Source organism: Monodelphis domestica, chromosome 2, assembly GCF_027887165.1.
Source record: "Monodelphis domestica isolate mMonDom1 chromosome 2, mMonDom1.pri, whole genome shotgun sequence".
NCBI lineage: Eukaryota > Metazoa > Chordata > Mammalia > Didelphimorphia > Didelphidae > Monodelphis > Monodelphis domestica.
The window spans coordinates 272080156-272101403 of record NC_077228.1 but is presented as its reverse complement, the minus strand read 5'-3'; the positions used below and the strand labels follow the sequence as shown (position 1 = coordinate 272101403).

Below are 21248 nucleotides of genomic sequence, written 5' to 3'. Positions count from 1 at the left end.
TTTGCCTTTATAAAACTATTGTTATTGTACAAATTGTTCTCCTGGTTTTGCACACTTCATTCTGTATCAGTTCATAAAAGGTTTTCCAGGTTTCTTTGAAACCATCCTTTTCATCACCTTATAGCATAATATATTCTGTCACAATCATACACCACAATTTGTTTAGCTAGTCCCCAATTAATAAGTATTTCTTTAGTTTCCAATTCTTTGCCACCACAAAAAAACTCAACTGCTTAAATATTTTTTTGTATATGAGTTGTCCCCCTATTTCTTTGATTTCTTTGGGATACAGACCGAGTAGTGGTATTTCTGGGTCAAATTTACCCTTTAACAGTTTGGGGAGCATGATTCCAAATTGTTTTCCAGAATACCTGGATCAGTTCATAGCTCTACCAACAGTATTTATTAATGTAGCTGTCGTTTCACAGTCCCTCCGACATTTGTCATTTTTTTCTTTTGGTCAACTTTGCTAATCTGAGGACTGGAATAAGGTAGAAGGGAAATTTTCAAGGGAACTTGTACCCTTTGCCCTTCTAACTTCGAAGCATATCAATTTCTGAACAAATTGTGACAGTACAGAATATCTATATTTTCCCATTAATAATTTGTGCTTTCACACATAAAAGTCTAAAAAAACTTTTTGTTAAATTAAAAACAAAAGATTTCACTTTCTTAACATTCTATTTTCTTTTCTTTTCTTTTCTTTTTGTGCCTTTTAATTTCTTTTTCTTTAAATCATGATTTGAGCAGGGGAGGCAGAGCTTCCCCAAACTGGAAATGGCTATGTCAAAGGATCATAGATTTGATGAGTCAGCATTTAAAAGTTTCTTAAATTTGCAAAGCATTTTGTATATATGATCTCATTTGAGCCTCATGGCAATCATGTGGGTAATGCTATTAAGGATCAAATGAGATATTCATAAAGTGCTTAGCATGGTGCCTGACACAGAGTTGGCATTTAATAAAAGTTTATTTCTTCCTTCCTATTATCATTCCTATTTTACAGATGAGGAAACTGAGTCTGAGAGAGGTTAAATGACTTTTCTAGGGTCACACAGCTAGTGTCTGAAGTCAGATTTTAAGTCTGGCCATTCTTAGCTGGAAAGGACTTTAGAAGTCATCTTGAATAAAAGGAAATGCCTGATTTTTATAGAAGAGGAAACTGAGGCTCAGGGTGGTGATGTGCAAAGTGGCAGAGCTGATAATCAAATTTAAATCCTCTGACTCTGAATCCAGTGTTCTTTCCACTGTACTTTGCTGTTCCTGTCTCTCTAAACTTCTGAGACTCCTTTGTCTTTAGTAGGAGCGGTTGCCAATCCCTTATCTCGATAAGGGACAACAGCTGTTTATTTTAACTATGATGTACTGTGTTTGGCAAACATTGCTGATGATTTCATTTTTAAAGTCTTAAAGCTCTGGGAGAGTTTGAGTTTTGCATGGATTCAGTCTCAATCTGTATGTGTGTGTGTGTGTGTGTGTGTGTGTGTGTGTGTGTGTGTGAGCAAAAGTAAAAAAGTGCTTTCTATACTTTTTTTTTTAAAGCATAAATTGATGTGGTTTGTTTTTACATTTTTAGAAATCACTCTTCTCTGCCCATATCCAAAGTGAACCTTCTCTGGTAATAAAGAAAAAATTCCTTAACAATGTCTTGAAATAATCCCATTTGATATGACATTTTGCTAGGGCAAATCTTTGCTTCTCTGTCATGAACACATGCACATTTCATTACATGTGCTGATATAACATTTGAACATATAATATTTTATATTGTGCCAATCCCTCAAACTACTGGTCTGGCTTCAGTCCTAATTCTCAGAGCCATCATTCAAAAAGACCATTCCTGTGGAGAAGGGGCCAGCCATTCCCATCAACTGCCAACCAACTGCCACAGACACCTCTAAGCAAGCTACCTAACTGAAGCAGCAAGTCCCACTGAGGCAGAGGCAGGAGACGGCACATGCCAGAGACGTCAAAGTATGTCTACTGAGATATCCCCTCATACCCGGAGGGACACTGTCCAGGACCCTGAGGCAATGGGCTTTGGGAATAGTAGTGTCCCATCCTCAAGGCCCCAGACTGGAATGAGTCATGCTGGGAGCTCCGTTATTGGAGTAAGGGTGCTGAAGTCTTCCAAACACACAAACAGAGAAAATGAAGTACCTCAAAACAAAGGAGATCTAGAGGGACAGTGAGTGCTTCATCAGGGGAGCTTACAGAGCACAAACCACCTAAGCTGTCAAGTGGCCTAAGACAACAAAACAGTGGATGAGGCGCAGTCTGAAGCTTGGCCCAAGGCAATGAAACTGGCTGAGGGGCATGAAGCCCTAACCAATTCCATGGCCTGAGGTAACAAAAAAGGCAGAGCAGAGAATAGTCCCAGGAGCTGCCAAACAACTTTGTAAGGAAACCAACCAAGGGAAAGAGGTGCTACTGGCTGGAGATTAAAAAAAAAACACAAAAAACAGCAGATTTCCTAGTGGCATTTCTGGAGCAGAAAAACAGCCTGAGGCAATAAGATGGCAGAGTAGAGGAAAAGCCCAAAGATACTTTTGGTATCTTTGTATGCTTCTACTTGGCCAGAGGAAGCAAAAGGGCAAAATGGGGCAAAGCCCAACACAGGAGATAACTAGGAAACTGAAATCAGGGGGAGCAGAAGCTGGCTGGAAGAAACTGCTATAAGTCCCCCAACAATAAGGTAGCCAGTCTATATATCCTGTTCCATCCCCAGGGTACATGGAGGGACCCAAAGAAGTCTCTCAAACACCAGAGAAGGCTACTCTTTGAACTTTAAAACAGGGCTCTCTCTACCCAGGAGCCAAGCAGAACCTTAACAGATAGAAATGGTAATGAGGGGGAAAAATAATAACCAGAAAAATGAGCAAAAGACAAAGGAAAAAACACAAACCTTAGTGACAGGGAAGATCAAAATATAAACTCAGAAGAGGACAATAATGGCAGAAAGGAAACATGTGAAATCTCAAAGTGAGAAAGGATGTGAGACTCCAAAAGATCTCCTGGAAGAACTTGAGAAGTTTTAAAAAATCAAATAATAAAAAAAAGAAATGATGGAAGGATTCAACAACTTGGAAACTAGAATGGGCCAAATGGAAATGGAGGCCAAAAACCATTGAAGGAAACAACTTCCTACATACTAGAGTGGGCCAAATAGAAAAGAAAACACAAAGACTCAAGAAAGAAAATAACTTCATAATAATTAGAATTGAGCAAATGGAAGCTAATGACCCCATAAAGCAATAGGAAGTAAAAGATAAAATCAAAAGAAGAAAATCTGAAGTACTTCACCAGAAAAACGACTGACCTAGAAAACAGATTCAGGAGAGACAATCTAAGAATCATTGGAATACCAGAAAGCTATGATTAAAAAACAAACCATCAGACCTGCTTCCAATATGATCCCCACAGTCACTGTTGATGGGAGAAATCATTGTGGAGATTGTTTCTTCTTGCCTTGCTCAATATCAACAGCAGGAAATACTGACCAACTGCCACCAACAGGTGTCTTCCTAAAGATGGATTTTTGAGAGTGACAGCACCTGTGTCAATCATTGATCCTGCTTCTAAGTCCACCTCCCATAACCATCAGCTAGGGAGGCAACTCTTCTTGAGAAGGGGCCAACTGTCAACCAACTGCCACCCACAGGGCAGGCGAGCAAGGCACTCTTGACAGTCAAGAGGTAGCAAATTTGAAGCAAGAATGGGTAGAGAGCTTTGTTGTTTTCTGCCATCTAAATGTCATGTCATCACCCTGACCACCATCGACCTTCACTCTGATGGAGACAGTCCAGGAACCTAAATCCAAAAGCCTTGGGAATGGCAACGTTTCCAGTCTGGTACTTTCAGCCATTAGACTGTGCATTCCTGGAGAACAGGAACCATTTTATGTCTTTCTTTGCATTTCCAGCACTTTTCATAATGCCTGACACATAGCAGGCTATTAATTGACTGATTGATTTAGCTGTCATCCTGGGAAGATGTGGAGATGTAGTGTTGTAATTGTTCCTACAGGTGCTTCAACCACATTTATTGAAGACTCAGAAGACACTTGTTGCTATCAAAATCCTAGGCCCTATCAAATGATTCAGCATTTTAAAAAACAATATGACTGAATCAATGGAAAAGACAAGAAGTCAACCAGAACTAACAGTTTAGCTGATGCCCTCTAAGGACTATGGGACTTTAACAACTGACTTGCAGCTAAAACTGTGTTGTCTCCCTTATTAGAGTGTAAGCTCCTTGAGAGCAGGGACTATCTTAGCTTTCTGTCTGTATCTCCAGCTCTTGTGCTTTGTATGAAGTAAGCATTCATTGACTCATTCAACAGAACTATTATTGACTTTTCAATAGTTCAGAGTTCAACGTTCTTTCAGGGGTCTTTTTATTTATGTTGTTGTAGTCATGTATAATTATTCTTCTGGTTCTCACCTTGAATCAGTTTCTAAGAATCTTCCCATTTGTCTCTGAATTCCTCACATTAGTGACTTCTTACTGTATAATAATATTCCATTACAGTTTGTTCAATCATTCCTCAATCAACTAGATACCCACTTTCCTTCAAATTCTTTACTACCATAAAGACCGTTACAATGAATATTTTGGTAGGTACTGGAATTTTGTTTCTGTCGTCCTTGAAAGCTATGTCATTTTGGTTTGATGGACTAAAAGGCATGAATAATTTAGGCAGCTTTCTTCCACATTTCCAAATTAATATCTAGAATGTTGGACCAATTCATTACCACACAACAGTGTATTAGTGTGTGTCTTTTCACAACTCTTTCAGCATTGATTTTTTCCATTTTTATTATTGTCTTCCTCCATTTCATAGGATATGACACTGTAGTTTTTTAATTTTTTTCTCTCTATGTAGTGACTTGGAATATGTTTTCATATGGTTTTTTATAATTGTAATTCTTCCTTGAAAATTGTTCATAATGACTAAAATGCCCATACATTTTGACTCAGAGATTCCATTACTAGGCTTATGTCCTAATGAGGTCATTGATAAGAAGAAAGTCCCCATATAATTAATACATTCATAGCAGCACTTTTTTTGATAGCAAAGAATTGGAAACAATGTAGATGCTCATTGTTGGGGGAATGGCTAAAAACAAAATGTGGTACATGAATGTAATAGAATTCTATAGTTCTGTAAGAAATAACAAATATGAATATGGAGAAACATGAAAAGATTTAGAGGACCTGATGCAAAGGGAAGTAAACAGAACTAAGACAATAAAATACACAACTTCTATAGGATAAATGGAAATAAGAGCTATAAAACAATAAAAAATGAATGTGGAAAAATCACAAAGAATAAGTATTCTCCTCCCCCCCCCCACGCCCAAAAGATGAAGAGACATTCCTTCTTCACTCTTTTGTCAAGCTAGGAGATCTGTAGTTGTTATATACTGTGCACATTTGAGATTCTTCTTCTGTATTGACCAGTTTTGCTGTTTTTTTTCCTCTCTTGTATTTTTTATTCTTTAAAAAAATATTACTTATTATATGGGATGGGGGGAAGGGCAGGATACTAGGAGAAAATTTGGTGCTGTTAAAAGTATTTTTAAAATTATACTCTTTTGTTAAATGAATAAAAGCCCTAAAGGGTGTTATTTTTCTTAAGAATCATTTAGACAAATTTATGGAGGAATTGTAAAGGAGAGTCAGGATAATGAAAGAGAAAAAACACAATCTGAGTGGATGAATGCTAAATTTTTGTCCCAGGTATTACTTCTTCTGGGTCATAGTTTGTTTCTGTGTCCAATGAATAAGGAACTCTCTAAGGTACATTCCAGACTGAATATTCTGACTCAAACTCACAACCAAAGCTGTTGTAATTTGTTTTTGCTTCAGTGAGTTTTTTAAACTGACTTGGGATGCTGTGTCATCCCATCTGACCTGTTAGGTCAGAGAAGGAAACTATAAATAACCAGAACCCTTAGGGGCTCAGAGTGGCAAAGGTAATCTCATCTCTCCAGAGCAGAATGAAGTATAGGGAACGTTCTACAATATGGCATTGCTCAAGTTGAAATCTGCTCTGGTTGGTTATCTTATGGGACTTCCCAGAATGGAATCTGGGGGAATTCAACTTCTCTTTAAAAAAAAACAACAAAAAAAACTTCCTTTCTTTATAAAATAAACTTAACAATTGTTGAAAAACACAAACATTTCCATATACAAAGAACAGAAAAGGAGGATGTATATGAAAGCATGAATCTCTATTCTGATTTTTTTTAAGTATATATTAAATTTAACACATAGCCCTGTTCATATGTGTCTCCTTCTGAACGTCCTTCTGCTCTCTTCTGTGTATTTTAAAAAATGTTTCTTAAATGTTCTTATCTTTCTTTTCTTTTTTTCCCCTAACATCATCAGTACTCCAATTACATTAATCTTTCCTCCCCCAAAGCTTTCCCTTAAATCAAAAAAGCGTAATGAAGTCAAAAAGATCCACATGTTAGATGAGACTGAAAATGTATGTCTCATTCTGCAACCCATCTAAGGGGTGGGAAGCATACGCCTCATCATCTGTCTTCTAGAGTGTTTGGTCACTGCACTGATCGGAGGTCAACTTCTCTTTCTGTAAACACTGCTGAGGGCTTTTCAGGACATTACTGAATCCCTCCCCCTTTCATGTAAGAATTCAATTTAAGGTAAAGTAATAAATCAATATCAAGTTTTCCCTTCATAAAACAGAGTTTTAAGCATTATAGAGTGCAATTTACAAAGACACCAGTTGAAACAACATTTCTCAAAAGTGACATTTAGAAACATGCCCCTAAGTTAGTAAGAATGCAGGGTGAGGGGGCAATTAGATGACTTGAAGTCAGAGCCAGGCCTAGAGATGGAAGGTCCTGGGTTCAAATCTAACCTCAGATACACCCTAGTTGTTTGACAATGGGCAAGTCACTTAACTCCCATTGCCTATCCCTTATGGCTATTCTGCCTTGGAACCAAAACACAGTATTGATTCTAAGATGGAAGGTAAGTGGTTAAAAAAAATGTAGGGTGATAAGTCAGTTGTCCCATGTACATTTAGCTCCCTGGGTCCACTGCCTCCCCCCATTTATTTACAGTTGTAAACATCTTTTCTTCACGTCTAAGACTGATGTCAGTGATTTAGTCCTATTAGATGAGATAAGTACTGTTCTTATCTGCATTAGCCTTTAACCTGTATTCCTGGAATCACAAAGGTTTGCTGGGGGTTTTTCAAACACTGAACCTGTGACAAATCTGGGGAACTTTCAGTGTGGAAACTTCATCAATCCATCATTTCAATCAATAAAAAAGACCTTATTCAACATCCTGATCAAGTCACCAAATATTTGATTGCCTCAGTTTTTTCATCTATAAAATGAGAGATAATAGCAGCTACCTCCAAGAGTTGTAAGGATAAAATGAGATCAACATACACATACATGCACTTTCTCTTCAAATTAAACTCTTAAGAGTTACCTGGGGCACTAAGAGGTTAAAAGACTTGCCTAGATTCAGTCAGCACATATTATGTAAGAGGCGAGATTACAAAGCCCTTCGGACTCCAAGCCCAGAACTCTACCCACAACATGCTGCTGTCTTTAATTATTATTAGCTTACAGTTTACGGAGATCATATATTATCATGACTTATACAACATAGATAATATGTGGTATATATTATTTAATATATGATCTATATTATTTAGCTCCTATGTAGTCCTTGTTTTGTTTCCACACCCTATTTCTGATAAATAAATCATACACTACAATTAAAAAACACAAAACTTCCTCAAACCCTTACTTTCTGTTTTAGTAACAACTCTGAGAAAGAAAGGAAAGGTCTTGGTAAAAGCAGGGTTAAGTGACTTGCCCAGGATTACACAGCTAAGAAGTGTCTGAAGTCCAATTTGAACCCAGGTCTTCCTGATTCCAGGCCTGGCTTTCTATTTACTGTGCCATCTAGCTACCCTTATGCAACACAATTTTTGATATCAGGTGTATATTTGTATGTGTATACATGTATTTAAATTGAGTATTTTACAGTCTGCAAAATGCTTTCATATATGTTCTCTTTTTTGAGTTTTATAGGAATTTTATGAGACAAGTAGAGTAGGTATTAAAACTCATGGGAGGGGGCAGCTAGGTGGCTCAATGGATTAAGAGTCCTGGAGATGGGAGGGTCTGGGTTCAAATTTGACCCGATACTTCCTAACTGTGTGACCCTGGGCAAGTCGCTTAATTCCCATTGCCTAGCCCTTACCATTCTTCTGCTTTGGAACCAATACACAGTATTGATTCCAAGATGGAAGGTAAGGGTTTTAAAAAAACCCAAGGTTGGTGGCATCTTTGACAGTAATAAGGAAGTTAGGAAAGGGACATGTTTAAAAGGAAAGAGAATGAAGATTCAAAGGCAGAAGATAAGGGTTATTTAAAAAAAAAGATGAAATAATGTGATTATTATCTTCCCAATTTTTTGTTTTGTTTTGACATGAACTGGCTTTTTGTGGTTATTGGGAATTCCTGATGAGGAAACTCCCTCTTCTAAGTGCAGGTCAGCACCTGCTTTGCAACTTCAGTCATATAGTTGCCTGGGGCCCTGAGAGGTTAGACTACTGGTCCATTTTATAGGTGTGCAAAATGGGGCCAGAAGGGCTTAAGAATGGTCCATACACTTACAATTAGTATCATAACTTTGGCTGAAACCCAGGTCTGCTAATACCAAGTTCTCTCCCCATTTAAATTTGTGTTAGTGGTAACAATGATTCAAAGCATGTCAGTATTTTAATTATGAAGGCTCATAAAAAATTCTTAAGAGTTGATAGGGGTGTGGGGCATGTAGTGATGATAAGCAAATTAATCTTTTAAAGAACTACAGGAGATATGGAAGAGTGAAATGAGTAGAGCCAAGAGAACATTATATACAACTTCAGATTTAGTATTTACAGAATAACTTGTGAATGTTCACCTCCAGGGAATTAACTGAGAAGTGGAAATATGAAAGACATGATCTATATCTTTTGCCAATGATGTTTTCTATGGTGGTAGATGTGGTCAAGTCTTAAGAACCCTTTTTCTTATTTAGGCAACCCTCAGCTACAACCTCTGTCCCAAGCCTCTATGTAACTTGACAGTTGTTTCTCTTTGGATATATCCTCTAAGTTATAAATAGAGTCCAAAATTCTTTAGTCTTGGGAAACTCCCATTGTTGGTGTTCTTAAGAGTCTTAGAGCTGAGAGGCTCTGTGTGGTTTCTGTGTACGACTCTGCGCTGGCCATAAAAGCACTGTCTCCCTTGTCCTGCCTGATTAAAGGTGTTCTTTTGTAACTGCTTTGGGAGTTCTGTTTGTGTGTGTGTGTGTTTTCAGGTTGGCAGAAGGATGGTAGGAAGAGGGTGGATAATAAGAGGCTTTAAAAGCAAGGCAACAGGGAGCCACTGGAACTTATTGAATAGAAAATAATTTGGTCAAATCTCCTCTTTGGAAAGATCATTTTGATAGTTGAGTGGAGGATGAACTGGAGTGGAAGAGAGACTTGAGAGAGGAAGGTCAGTCAGCAGACTATTGTAATAAATAGTCCAAGTGTGAGGATCTGAAACTGAGTGGTGGCTGTCAGAGGAGGGAAGAGAGTATATGTGAGAGATGTGAAAGACTTGGAGAAAGAGAGGGGTTTGGGGGTGAAGGATAGTGAGGAGCAGAGACTAACACTGAGATACTAAACCTGGAGGACATCAGGATGATGGTGCCCTGGATGGCAGTAAGGAACTTAAGAAGGGAGGATATGGGGATGGCAGGAAGATGAGTTAGGTTTTGTATAACCCAAATCTATAAAACATTGAGGGACCTGTTTAAAGTCCCCCACAAACTGTCTCCTTCCTATATTTATAGTTTTCACATGCTTTTAGCCCCTTATGAACTCTATCCAATAACATGGGCCGTTTTGAAGTTCTTCACATAGAACACTCCATCTCTGAACATTACGTTTTTGCATTGGCTTTCCCACATTCCCAGAATGCTCTCCCTTCTCACATTTGATTTTGTCAACCTGAATAAAGCAAAACTACCAAAGTAGTAATAATAAAGACCCTTAAAGTAGGGTCAAGGAGATTACAATATGGGATTTGCTCAATGCCAAAGTACTGGGGTATCCAATCAAATACAGAGAAGGAAATAGTCTTTTTATCTTTTATTAAACCCTTACCTTTAGTCTTGGAATCTATATTACAAGGCAGAAAGAGTGGTAAGGGATAAGCAATTGGGGTTGACAGCATTATTTTAAGAAACCCTTAATCACCCATGGATCATCCTGTATAGGATAAGCAGATGTCAAATATTAATTACCCTTTTTGTCTTCTTAGTTTCACTTATTGTATCTAGGCCATTCCTAGGTATTCTAGCCACTGGCTACATACTCTTTCCCAAGCCTCTAAGTTAGTCAGTCAGTTGTCCTTCCTTTCCTATACTCCCTAAAGCCACAATGGTGAACCTATAGCACATGTGCCAAACACAGCATGCAGAGACCTCTCTGTGGGCATGTGTGTCACTGACAACCAGTTAGTTACTAGAAAGGAAGAGGGACTTGGGTGGATCTGTTCCCTTCCCCCTCCACTATTCCTCCCTGTCCCTCTGCCCAGCAGCCCAATGGAAGCACTTACTCTCTTCTCTGAGCACAGCACCTGGGTCACTTCCCTCCTTCTCTCTCCCCCCTTTCTGGAGTAAGGTGGTGGGGTGGGACATGGCATGCAGTGCCTAAAAAGTTCACCATCACTGCCCTAAAGCATATAAAAGACCCCAAGTTCTTATTGGAGTTTTCTTTCACATCAGTGTATTTATGGTTTTATTTGGGGTTCTGGTTATATATGAGTATGCTCTTACAACAATGACCAATATGGAAATGTTTTGCATGACAATAAAAAATTTTAAATGAATACATTTTAAAAAAAAGAAAAAAAAGACTCTAATTTATTTAATTTGATGAAAATTCCCATTTTGGGTGTCTTTCCCAGAGACAGTGTTCCCAGAGCTTGGCTCTGTCTGGTGTGTATTGGCTCTCTATGATGTTCATAAGAACACTGTCTCCCTTTTCCTGACTAAAAATGTGTTCTTTTGTAACTGCTTTGGTGGTTCAGTATTTTTTTAGGTTGACTAGGTTAAGTGACTTGCCTTGGGTCACACAGCTAAGAAGTGTCTAAGGTCATATTTGAACTTGGGACCTCCCACCTCCAAGCCTGGTGCTCTATCCATTGAGCAGCCCAGCTGCCCCAGTTAGTCTTTTGAAAAGGTACGGTGTGGGGGCAGTCAGAGCACACGAATCCACAGAAACTTGAGAAAGGCTTCGATATCCAGAGGCTAGAGTGGCTGGGGAATGGGGTTTTTGTTCTTATGTTTGCCCTCTTTTAAGTTTTGATAGACCTCAGGCAAAGGATGACTGTGGGAAAGAAGCAAGACCAACTCATCATAGCCATAGCTGCCTCTAACAAGTCCTTAATTCTCTGCTTATTTTAACACAACTCAAATCCCACTTTCTGGGAAAGATCTTCCTAGTCAGTCCTCCTGCCATCCCTCTAAGATTACCTTCCATTGCCACTGCATGTATATTGCATGTCCAGAGTTGTATAGTTTATTGTATGTTGCCTCCCTTGTTAGAAATGTGAGGTATTTGAGAATAGGAATCTGATTTTTGTCTTTCTTCATTACCTCTAATGCTTTGCATAGAGCCAGTCACAGAATAAATGCTTGCCGAATGACTAAAGAGTTAAAAGAAAAAATAAATCAATCATATAGGGCAGTTCTGACAATGGATGCCTAACTCAACACCCACCTTCCCATCTATGCCTATTGATCCCGGGGGAGAGTTATGTTTTTCATACCCATCCATGTAGTATAGCCAATCAGCACTCAGGGTAAGGGTGTTTATTATTCATATCCCTCTCAAGGATATAGGATCAGTGTCTCAATTGTGCTAATGGCAATGTGCACCTTTGGGGGGGCGGGGGAGCCGCCATCTTTTAAAACAGAACAAAGGCCTCATGTTTAACTTGGTTAAGTAACCAGGTTCTTCCTGGTCACACCCTCCCCACAAATTTTCAAGCTAAATAAATGTTAGTTTTGAGAAGCAATGAGGCCAAGTGGTTAGACAGCATGTTGACCTTGGAGTCAGAGTGGGTTTGAATTTTCAAATAGCTGTGTGACTCTGGGCAAGTCACTTAACCCTGGTGAACTTCAGTTTCGTCACTTGCAAGATGTAGACCAATTGTTCTTCATCTGATTGGGGTTGTTATGAAGATCAATCAAAATCAAGTGCATGCCTAAAGTACAATATGTTAGAAGTTACCTTTTGTTTATTATCATTAGCAACTATGATAATATGATAAAAATACATTGAAAAATACAATATACTATATAAATATACTAAAATATACTAAATAAAAACAACTATAACTAATGATAGCAATAATTAACAAACATTGTCTTATACTGCCATTAAGCAGGAAACCAAATATTAGCCCCGAGCCTCCTTTTACAAAAGTATAGGTTGGCAGATCCAGAAAATTTGTAAAGAATTAATCCTATAATTGTTGTGCCCGAGTCCTATACCTTATCTGAGAGGAAACAAGAGGCAAATCCAACCCAGTTTTTTGGCTTTTATATTTAGCATGTGTTTGGCAGCTGGGGCAGGCAGAGAGGGCCTTGTTTAAAGCTTCTGAGACACTATGCAACAGGCTTTGTTATATAATGTGTCCTCTAGTCCCTATTGGTACTCAAATCCTAAAGAATCAACCCTTCTGAGTTCAGCTCAATTCTTGGGTTCTGTCTGAATTTTTTCTTTTTCTTTTTTATGATGAGGCCAATCCACAGGGACCTCCCTCTGAAATTGTGCCTGGGTTCATGGTCTGTTTATGTCTGGATGAGTATTGGCAGTTTAACTTTTAAAATCTGGCCATCTGAAGAGAAATTTTACAAATTTCCTCTTTTAATTCTGGTGCCTCTTCTCTGTTAATTATTTCCTCTTTATCTTGCATGACTTGCTTTTATATATATTTGTTTTCATGTTGTCTCCCCCCCACAGTGACTGTCTTTTTGCCTTTTTTTATGTATCCCTAACCCTTAGAACAGTATCTGGCACACAGCAAGTATTTAATAAATGTTTACTGATTAACTAATTCATTCTGCTTTCTGTAGCTACTTCCACCTTTATTTTAAAAATGTTTTATTTGTGCTTTTTTTTTTACTTGTCCTTATTTCCAATGATTCCTTCTCTTCCTCTTCAGCCTTGTAACAAATAGGTATTGTCAGAAAATGCCATTCCCTACCTATATCCCATCACCTCTTTCACCAACATCCATATTGTCATAATTAGACAATTCATTGATCAGAGTTCTAAAGTCTTTCTTCAAAAAAAAATCCTTAACTTCTGCCTTAGAATCAATATTAAGAATTGCTTCTAAGGTGGAAGAGCAAGTAGATGCTAGACAACTGGAGTTAAGTGACTTGCCCAGGGTCACACAATTAAGAAGTATCTGAGGCCAGATTTGAACCTTTGATTTGACCTTCTTTCTGTCTCCCAGGCCTGGCTCTCTATTCACTGAGCAATCTAGCTTCCCTGTAAAGTCTTTCAGTGTTGTTTTCTTTAACATTATTACCACTTTTCTTAGTACCAGAATTCTCTTACTCTGACATTTTTCTCTCTGTCCAGCCATCATATTACTCAGTGTTCTGAGGACTTAAGAGGCTTTTATCACATTATGAAGTACTTAGCCCCTATTTATAGTGTGGATGTTTTTGAGTACCCCATGGGTAAGTTAAGCAACTTTAAGTTGTTTCCTAGAATTGCAAAAGGGAGGAGAGTTAGAATCAGTGATTATTACATTTCTATTCTCCTTTGTTTAATAATGCATAGTAGTCACCTCATAGTAGTCACCACCTAAGTATCCTCACATTCTCTCTGGGATCCTTTGGGGCAGGGGGCAGGAAACCAACATGCACAAAATACGTGAAATAGGTTAACTCACTTTGAAGAATAATAAAGTAAAAATAAGCCAACTCCTCTTCTTTTATATGTGTAGTAAAAGGGGCCTGGGGAGGTGAAGGGATTTGGCAAAGGTCACACATCATTAAGTAGAATCAGGACTAAGATCCAGTTCTCCTAATTTCCAGTTTATTTATACTAGCTCTATAAAAATATACCATACAGAATGCAACGACTGTTCAAATCAGTGCAGGTGTCAAATGCAATAGGGTATGTGATGTGTCAAATCCAATAAGGTATGTGATGCATGCAGGCCTCAGACTACAAGTTATTCAGCTCCTTTTTAATCCTGTGCTTCTCTCAGAGGGAACTGTTAAGTTTCCCTTGCCACTGCTGATGGAATGTTAGGCTATACTGTTGTCATCTAATTAGTAAGTTCCAACAATAACTTAAACAGAACATTTCAGAAACGTTGTAAAACACTATATATCAGGGTAACATCCTGGTGGTTCAGTGGATAGAGCACCAGGTCTGTAGTCTAGAGAACCTGGGTTCAAATCTGACCTCAGTCACTTCCTAGCTGTGTGATCCTGGGCAAATTATTTAACTCCAATTCCTAGCCCTTACCCCTCCTTTTGGCTTAGAACCAGTAATTAGCATCAATTCCAAGAGAGAAGGGTTTTAAAAAATGCTGTAGGTCTTCTTTTATAAGTGCAATGCTTTAATTATTAATGTATGTTGTTTATTATGGTTTGGCCTTTTTCTCTGATACTTTTGAAAGAGTCACACCTAGAAGAGGTCATGGAAGAAAGGAAGGATTTGATGACCTTAGTTAGTCCTTTAACCTTTTTGACTTCTGTAGCATTTAACACTGTTAACCAATCCCAACCTCCTTCTCAATAAAATCTACTTTCTTTGCTTTGGCTCCTGTAACATTTTTCTGGGTATCTTCCTGCCTATCTGACTATTCCTTTTACCTCTTCATCATTCCTTCTCCTATTCCTACAAAGCCTTTCTGTACACCCTACTGTCTACTCTTTGTTCTTTCTGGGCAGTTTTACTTATGCTCTCCTGGTATTCCTTTATTACTTCTATGGATTTGAATCCCAAATCCACACATTTATTTTATTTTATTTTTTAAGATTGAACATTTTAAACTTGGATACATGGATACATCTCCCCCAAATAATTCACTTGGAAAGGCTGGAAAAATTGCCATCGTATCATTGCTGCACTGATGTGTAACAAACTCTTGTTTCAAAAACTTGTTTCAAAACTTCACTTTATCATCTTCAAAGAAGTTGATAGAAAAGCTGTACATTACATTATCTAACAGAAACTATTAACAGATGGGATCTTAACTGACATTACACCATGAAAACTATTCACAGAGGTACCTTAGTCACATAGCTTAAGATATAGAGAAAACAGGTAGAAAAAAGAATTTTAACCTGTAGTAGTCTTTTTGCCTTTTTTTAAATCTTATTTTGCAAAATGTGCTAATTTCCCCAAATAAAAAATATAACACATTAGTGTCAACTTATATGCTTAGGAAAGCTGACAATAGCTTTTTCCTAGCTAAAGTTCATTATACAAAAACCTTTATATATTGCATGAATATCCCCAAATCCACACATTTAGACTAGCCATGGAGCACCAGTGTTAGCTCTTCTCTGATGAGGTAGCCTATTCTATAGGTATATACAAGATTTCCTTTTTCCCTTCTCCTTGGATATCAGCACCTACCTATTAGACAGCAAGGGAAATACCTGTTCAAAGATCTCTAACCAGTGGCAGAAACTGATTTTGACCAAAGACACTGGAGGGCAGATAGGATTAGAGCTTTTTTTTTTGTCCTTACTCATGACCATATTTTTCTGTGTCTTTGTTTTTAAAGCTAGAACAGAGGCAGCTAGGTGGCTCAGGGGATAGAGAGACAGGCCTAGAGATTGGAGGTCTTGGGTTCAAATCTGACCTCTGACACTTCCTAGCTGTGTAGCCCTGGGCAAGTCACTTAACCCCCATTGTCTAGCCTTTATTGCTGTTCAGCTTTGGAACCAATAATTAGTATCGATTCTAAGACAGAAGGTAACGGTTTTTTTAAAAAAAGAAATAGAAAGGACTTAACTAATTGGATGCAGGAAGAGAGTAAAGTGTTATTGATGATTATGAAGTCTTAAGCCTGGATGACTAGGAGAGCTTATTAAGGATAGTAACAAAATTAGGCGATTTAGCCCAGGTTTTAGGAGAAAGAAGAATGCATTTTGGACATATTGTTTGAGAATTTGGTAAATCATCCAAGAAGAGGTATCTGACAGGTAAGCTGAAAACAGGACTGGGTCAGTTTTAGAAGCAATTCCTTCAGTGTTTTGATTTTCTTAGTTCCTTTCTGGCTTTTGGGATATTTGGAACAGAAGTGGTCTTCTTGGATAAATTCTGCTCCCTTGAGACACAGGCTAGGTGACTGGGTCTGTTCCTTAACCTCCTGAGGGACCTAAGGAACACAGGACTGAGATTTTGGGTGGCCTGGTAGAACTGTCACCTGTAACCTTGCTTCCTTCGTGAATCTAGGTATGATATGCATCTGTGTATGAATTAAGTCAGTGGTGTATATGTAATCAATAAATTCTGTTAGATTTAAGAACTATGGGGCTGTATCCATATTTCTTGAGATCTAGAACTGAACTGTGTCTTCAGTTTTTCCCGTTTCCAATATATCCTCCACATAGCTGCCAAAAGAATCTTCTTAACATTCTAGTCTAATCTCTTATTCAAAAATCTTTAGTATATGCTTGCTGAATTTGACCAGCTTCATTACTGTCTACTTAATAAAGTAGAAATAAACTCAGCCTGGCACCTAAAGTCCTCCAAAGTCAACCCACTTTTCTTAGCCTAACTGGGCTAATAGTTTTCCAAATTATATGAGTCTTTCCTCCTCTATACATTTGAACACTTATACAACATCACCCACATTTCTGCTTTGAAAATATACTAACATACCATTCTTGATTACTGCAATATGGACTAAGTTGGCCTGACCTAATTTCTATTCTTATATTTCTTAGAGAACAAGGTTTAGCTCTCTTCTGTGCCTTTTTCTTTAATTATCAGCTATGTAGCTCAGTGGTTAAGAACATTGGGTCTAGAGTCAGGAAGATCTGAGTTCAAAACTGGATTCAGATGCTTACTGGCTGTGTGGCCCTGCCCTGGGCAAGTCACTTAACCGTGTTAGCCTTAATCCATTGAAAATGGAAATAGCCAACTCCAGGATCTTTGCCAAGAAAAACCCACAGATAGAACATACAGAATATGGGGTCATGAAGAATTAGACAAGCTTGAATGATGATGCCTTTATCACATTAAAAAGAAATAAAAATAAAAAATAAACCCTTGCCTTCAGTCTTTGACCAATATTACATAAAAGGCAGAAAAGCTATATGGGCTAGCCAATGGGGGTTAAGTGACTTGCCCAGGGATTCATAGCTACAAAGAATCAGATAATTCTGGATCTGGTTAGAAGAAAACCTACATTTCCTGGCTCCCACACAGGTAGAAGATATTGGAGTCAGTTCAGTCTCATGAGCTGATTGTTAAATTTTTAGTGTGAGCATTTATAACTCAGAAATGGGTAAACTAAAAGTCAGAGATCCTGATTTTGTTTTGTTGATAATCTAGTTTTAAGTGGAAATGTTAATAATGCAGCCCAAACTTAAGTGTTGTATATTTTTGGAGAGTTGGTTATTAAACTTTTATCAGCACAACTGAACTCCTACACCTCTTACCCCTGAGACAATGGGCAGGTAAGTTGCCTAATTGCCCCGAATCTCATTTTCTTCGGCAAAATGGGGATAATGATGGGTGGACAATTAACTTACAGTGTTGTTGTGAGCCAAACAGTTGAAAACGTACATGAAGTGTCTTCTAAGTGTTAGTATTATAATTATTATTTTGAATCATAATACTTCTCTCTTCCCCTCTATGGGCTTAAAGGGTTCACAATGGGAAGTATACTGGCCTTGCAATCAGGATAAAACTGGGTTCAAATCTTGCTTATTACCTGTGTGACTTTGGGCAAGTTTTTTTCCTTTGTAAAATGGGGATACTTGTAGCAACTTTTAAAGAGTTGTTGTGGGTCTCAAATGAAATAATGCATGCAAAGTACTGTATAAACATCGTTATTACTGCAATTCCCTTGAAGTCAGAGACTGTTTTCTCCCCTCACTTTTGTATTACCAGTATCTAGAACAATGCCTGATTTGTAACCCATAAATATTTTTTAAATGGAACTGAATATTTTAAATTTCAACTGTGGAGGTAAGGAAACAAAGTTGAAGAGAAATGATGGCACTTAGTTGAGCAATAACTCTCAGGGGGAACATGACAATGACTTAGACCAACTCAGTAACTGTTTCTTCTAAAGGTCCATACCCCTGACATTTAGTGGAAGAGTCAGAATGTCCCTCCAATTAATGCTCCAGATGCTGCAGATCCATTGGTCTGTGACGTATGTGTGCCAGACCTGAGCCCTGAGCCCAGAGCTGATGAAAAAATTAGTAAGTAAAAATAAACATTGGAAGTAGAAATTAGGAGTTTGGATTTCTGGTTCTAGTTCTGCCACTTAACCTCAATGGGCTTTTATTCTCCTTTTCAGCCAGCTGAGTAGGGAAGACTAGAGATTTTAAGGTTCCTTTCAGATTTAATATTCATTGATCCAACAAGCTCATATTGGTTGGGGGGCCTGACTAGGGAGGAATAGCACAGACTTGAGGTTGCTTCTGTCATGTTACTAAAGCATGTGTTACAGTGTTTTGTAGGACATAGATAAAAAGTTACTTGGACTTTGCCAGTTTTTGATGAGTGGTTAATCAAACCCTTGATTGCACTGTATAGTTTATAAGAATAATTATGGTTGTATTATTCATTGTGTTTAGCGCTCAGCTTGAGTACAATGTTACATGAGGGTTCGTTGAACTTTGGGAAAATGCAACCATTTATGTAATAATAACAGAAATAGATGCATACATATGTAATATTACATATAACATAATGTAGTTATATACATGATATAATATTGTAAAGGTAAATATATTAGTAGATAGGTGCAAACAATATGTATACATATACTTTAACAAAGATGTTATAAGAAAATACAGCAGTATATGTATATGTATATATACACACACATATCTACATTTAGGGCTGTTATGAAAAATATTGACACTGAATAAAGATGTATATACTATAGGCTGTTTTACTCTAAAAAAATTTGGAAACTTTAAATGCACACTGGAACAGATTAAGTGCTTAACAATGCTTATTGACTATTAGAAAGAAAAGGAATTGAGAAAACCAATAAGCTTGTGATTAATTTTCCTGATTTTCTGTATGACCTTGGGCAAGTCACTCACACCATATAGGCCTTGTTTTCCTATTCTAAAAAATTGGTTGGCCTGGATGAACTATTCTCTTGGTGCTCTAGAATACAATTTCATAACTCTCAGATTCCTCTTAACTGGAAATCTAAGATCTATAAGATTCTTCACTTCCACTCCCTTTTTATGCTTCTCCTTTGGCAGATCAGCATAAAGGAGGTAATTTATTTAGGTGACCTTGAAGAAGTCACAATCTGTCTCAATTCCTTCACCTGTATAATTACAATACCAGTTTTTTAATCTGAAAGGTTCCCTCATTTTCCCCCCAACATTCTATACGTAGGAATTTATTAATTATTAAGCTATCACTTATTAAGCGCCTACAAGGAGCCAGCTAAACGGCCTTCTTAACCACCACGCCACTGTTTCCATCAAAATATGACATGGTTCCCATTTTATAGCTCAGGAAACGGAGGCAGGACGCTTTGTTCCAAATTACCATTAACCCAGCGCTACTAAGCAGGGTTGGGTTACTCCCAGATCCCTTCCACACTGCTCAGTCCGGCTGGAGCACGACCTCTCGGGGTTCTCTTTCCTCTACATCCTACAACTCACCAAGAAGCTAGTTCTCCGACCGTTCTCACCCCGCCTGCTTCCTCCCTCCCCTTTCCTCCCGCTGTTCCACCGCGGTGAGGTCACGCGGGGGACGTCACGGGGTTGTGACGTCACTGAGGGGCGGGGGGACTCGGGAGAGGAAGGGGGCAGGGAGGGGGTGGCCCCTCCGCCCCCCCTCCCCCGGCCGGGCCGCGGCGCCTGCGCAGTGGGTGCGGCGCGGGAGGAGGAGGGAAAGGAGAAGGTGGAGGCGGAGGTCTGGAGAAGGGGGGGCTAGGCGGAGGAGGAGGAGGAGGCGGCGGCCGCGGCGGCCGCGGCGGCGCTGGGGGGGGCGGGGGGTGGGGGCGGGGGTGAGCGCGGAGCGTGAGAGCGAGAACGAGAGCGAACGAGACTTTGCCCCCATGAAGCGGTGAGAGGCCCGGGGCCTACCTACCTACCTCAGCCGGGCGGAGCGGGCTCGGGCTCGGGCTCGGCTCCGGGGGGCGGGGGGGTGGAGCCGGGGGAGCAGCACCCGGCGGAGGCGGAGGCGGAGGCGGAGGCGGCGGCAGAGGCACGGTTGTAGCGGCGGCGGCGGCGGTGGTCTGGGCGGCAGGGGTGTCCGGCCCCCGCCATGGAGGGCATGGACGTGGACCTGGACCCGGAGCTGATGCAGAAGTTCAGCTGCCTGGGCACCACCGACAAGGACGTGCTCATCTCCGAGTTCCAGCGGCTGCTCGGTTTCCAGCTCAACCCAGCCGGCTGCGCCTTCTTCCTGGATATGACCAACTGGTGAGCTCGGCAGCGCGCCCGCCCCGGGCGGGACAGGGCGGACAGGGGCCCTGGAGGGTCTGCTGAGCCGGCGGCCGGGGGTGGGGGAGCGGGGTGATGGGCAGAGGGCCGGGGTGGGGGTGGGGGTAGGCTAGGGACGGGGCCAGGGCAGAGTTAGTTGGGGGCCTGGACAGGCAAGGAGTTGGAGAAGCGGGAGAGGGTTCTGGGCAGAGTTAGTTAGGGGCCTGAAGAGGCGAAAAATGAGGGGGAGAAGGAAGCTCCTGGGAGGAGCTAGGGCTTGGGTAGGGGGCTAAAATGGGATGGGGGAAGGGCCTGAGGGAAGGTGGGGGAAGTTGTTTTGGGCAGGAGCAAATGAAGTAGAGTTAGATGATAGGGGTCGAGCCATTGGAGGAGGAGAGATAAAGGATTTAGGAAGGATTTTTTTTTGGTAGGGGGTCAACCGGGAAAAGAGGAATGTTTTGGGGTCCCAAGTGATTTTTTTTTTTTTTTGTGAGACTAGGGCCCTGGGGAAGTGGAAGAAAGCAAAGTAAATATAG

The 21248-nt window shown here is 39.7% G+C and overlaps 1 protein-coding gene and 1 long non-coding RNA gene across 8 annotated transcripts in view; one reads left to right on the top strand and one right to left on the bottom strand.

The window, feature by feature from the left end:
* LOC103098978 (uncharacterized) overlaps positions 1-20038 on the bottom strand; it is a 37251-nt gene extending 17213 nt beyond the window's left edge. For 3 of the 4 annotated variants that reach the window (XR_008916520.1, XR_008916521.1, XR_001628230.2), the window contains exons 1-2: positions 19948-20028; positions 3400-12299 (exon numbers count right to left, since the gene is read on the bottom strand). This is a non-coding gene — a long non-coding RNA (uncharacterized LOC103098978). Of the gene's footprint in view, positions 1-3399; positions 12300-19947 lie in introns of all 4 variants that reach the window. The other variant, XR_008916519.1, reaches the window with a different exon arrangement.
* A 238-nt stretch (positions 20039-20276) lies between these two features.
* Positions 20277-21248, top strand: part of ILRUN (inflammation and lipid regulator with UBA-like and NBR1-like domains) — a 117034-nt gene continuing 116062 nt past the window's right edge. For 2 of the 4 annotated variants that reach the window (XM_056818064.1, XM_056818063.1), the window contains exon 1: positions 20277-20712. In XM_056818064.1, the coding sequence (XP_056674042.1) occupies positions 20555-20712 (158 nt within the window). In that variant the 5' untranslated portion in view covers positions 20277-20554. The remainder of the gene's footprint in view (positions 20713-21248) is intronic. The other 2 variants (XM_056818067.1, XM_056818066.1) reach the window with 2 other exon arrangements.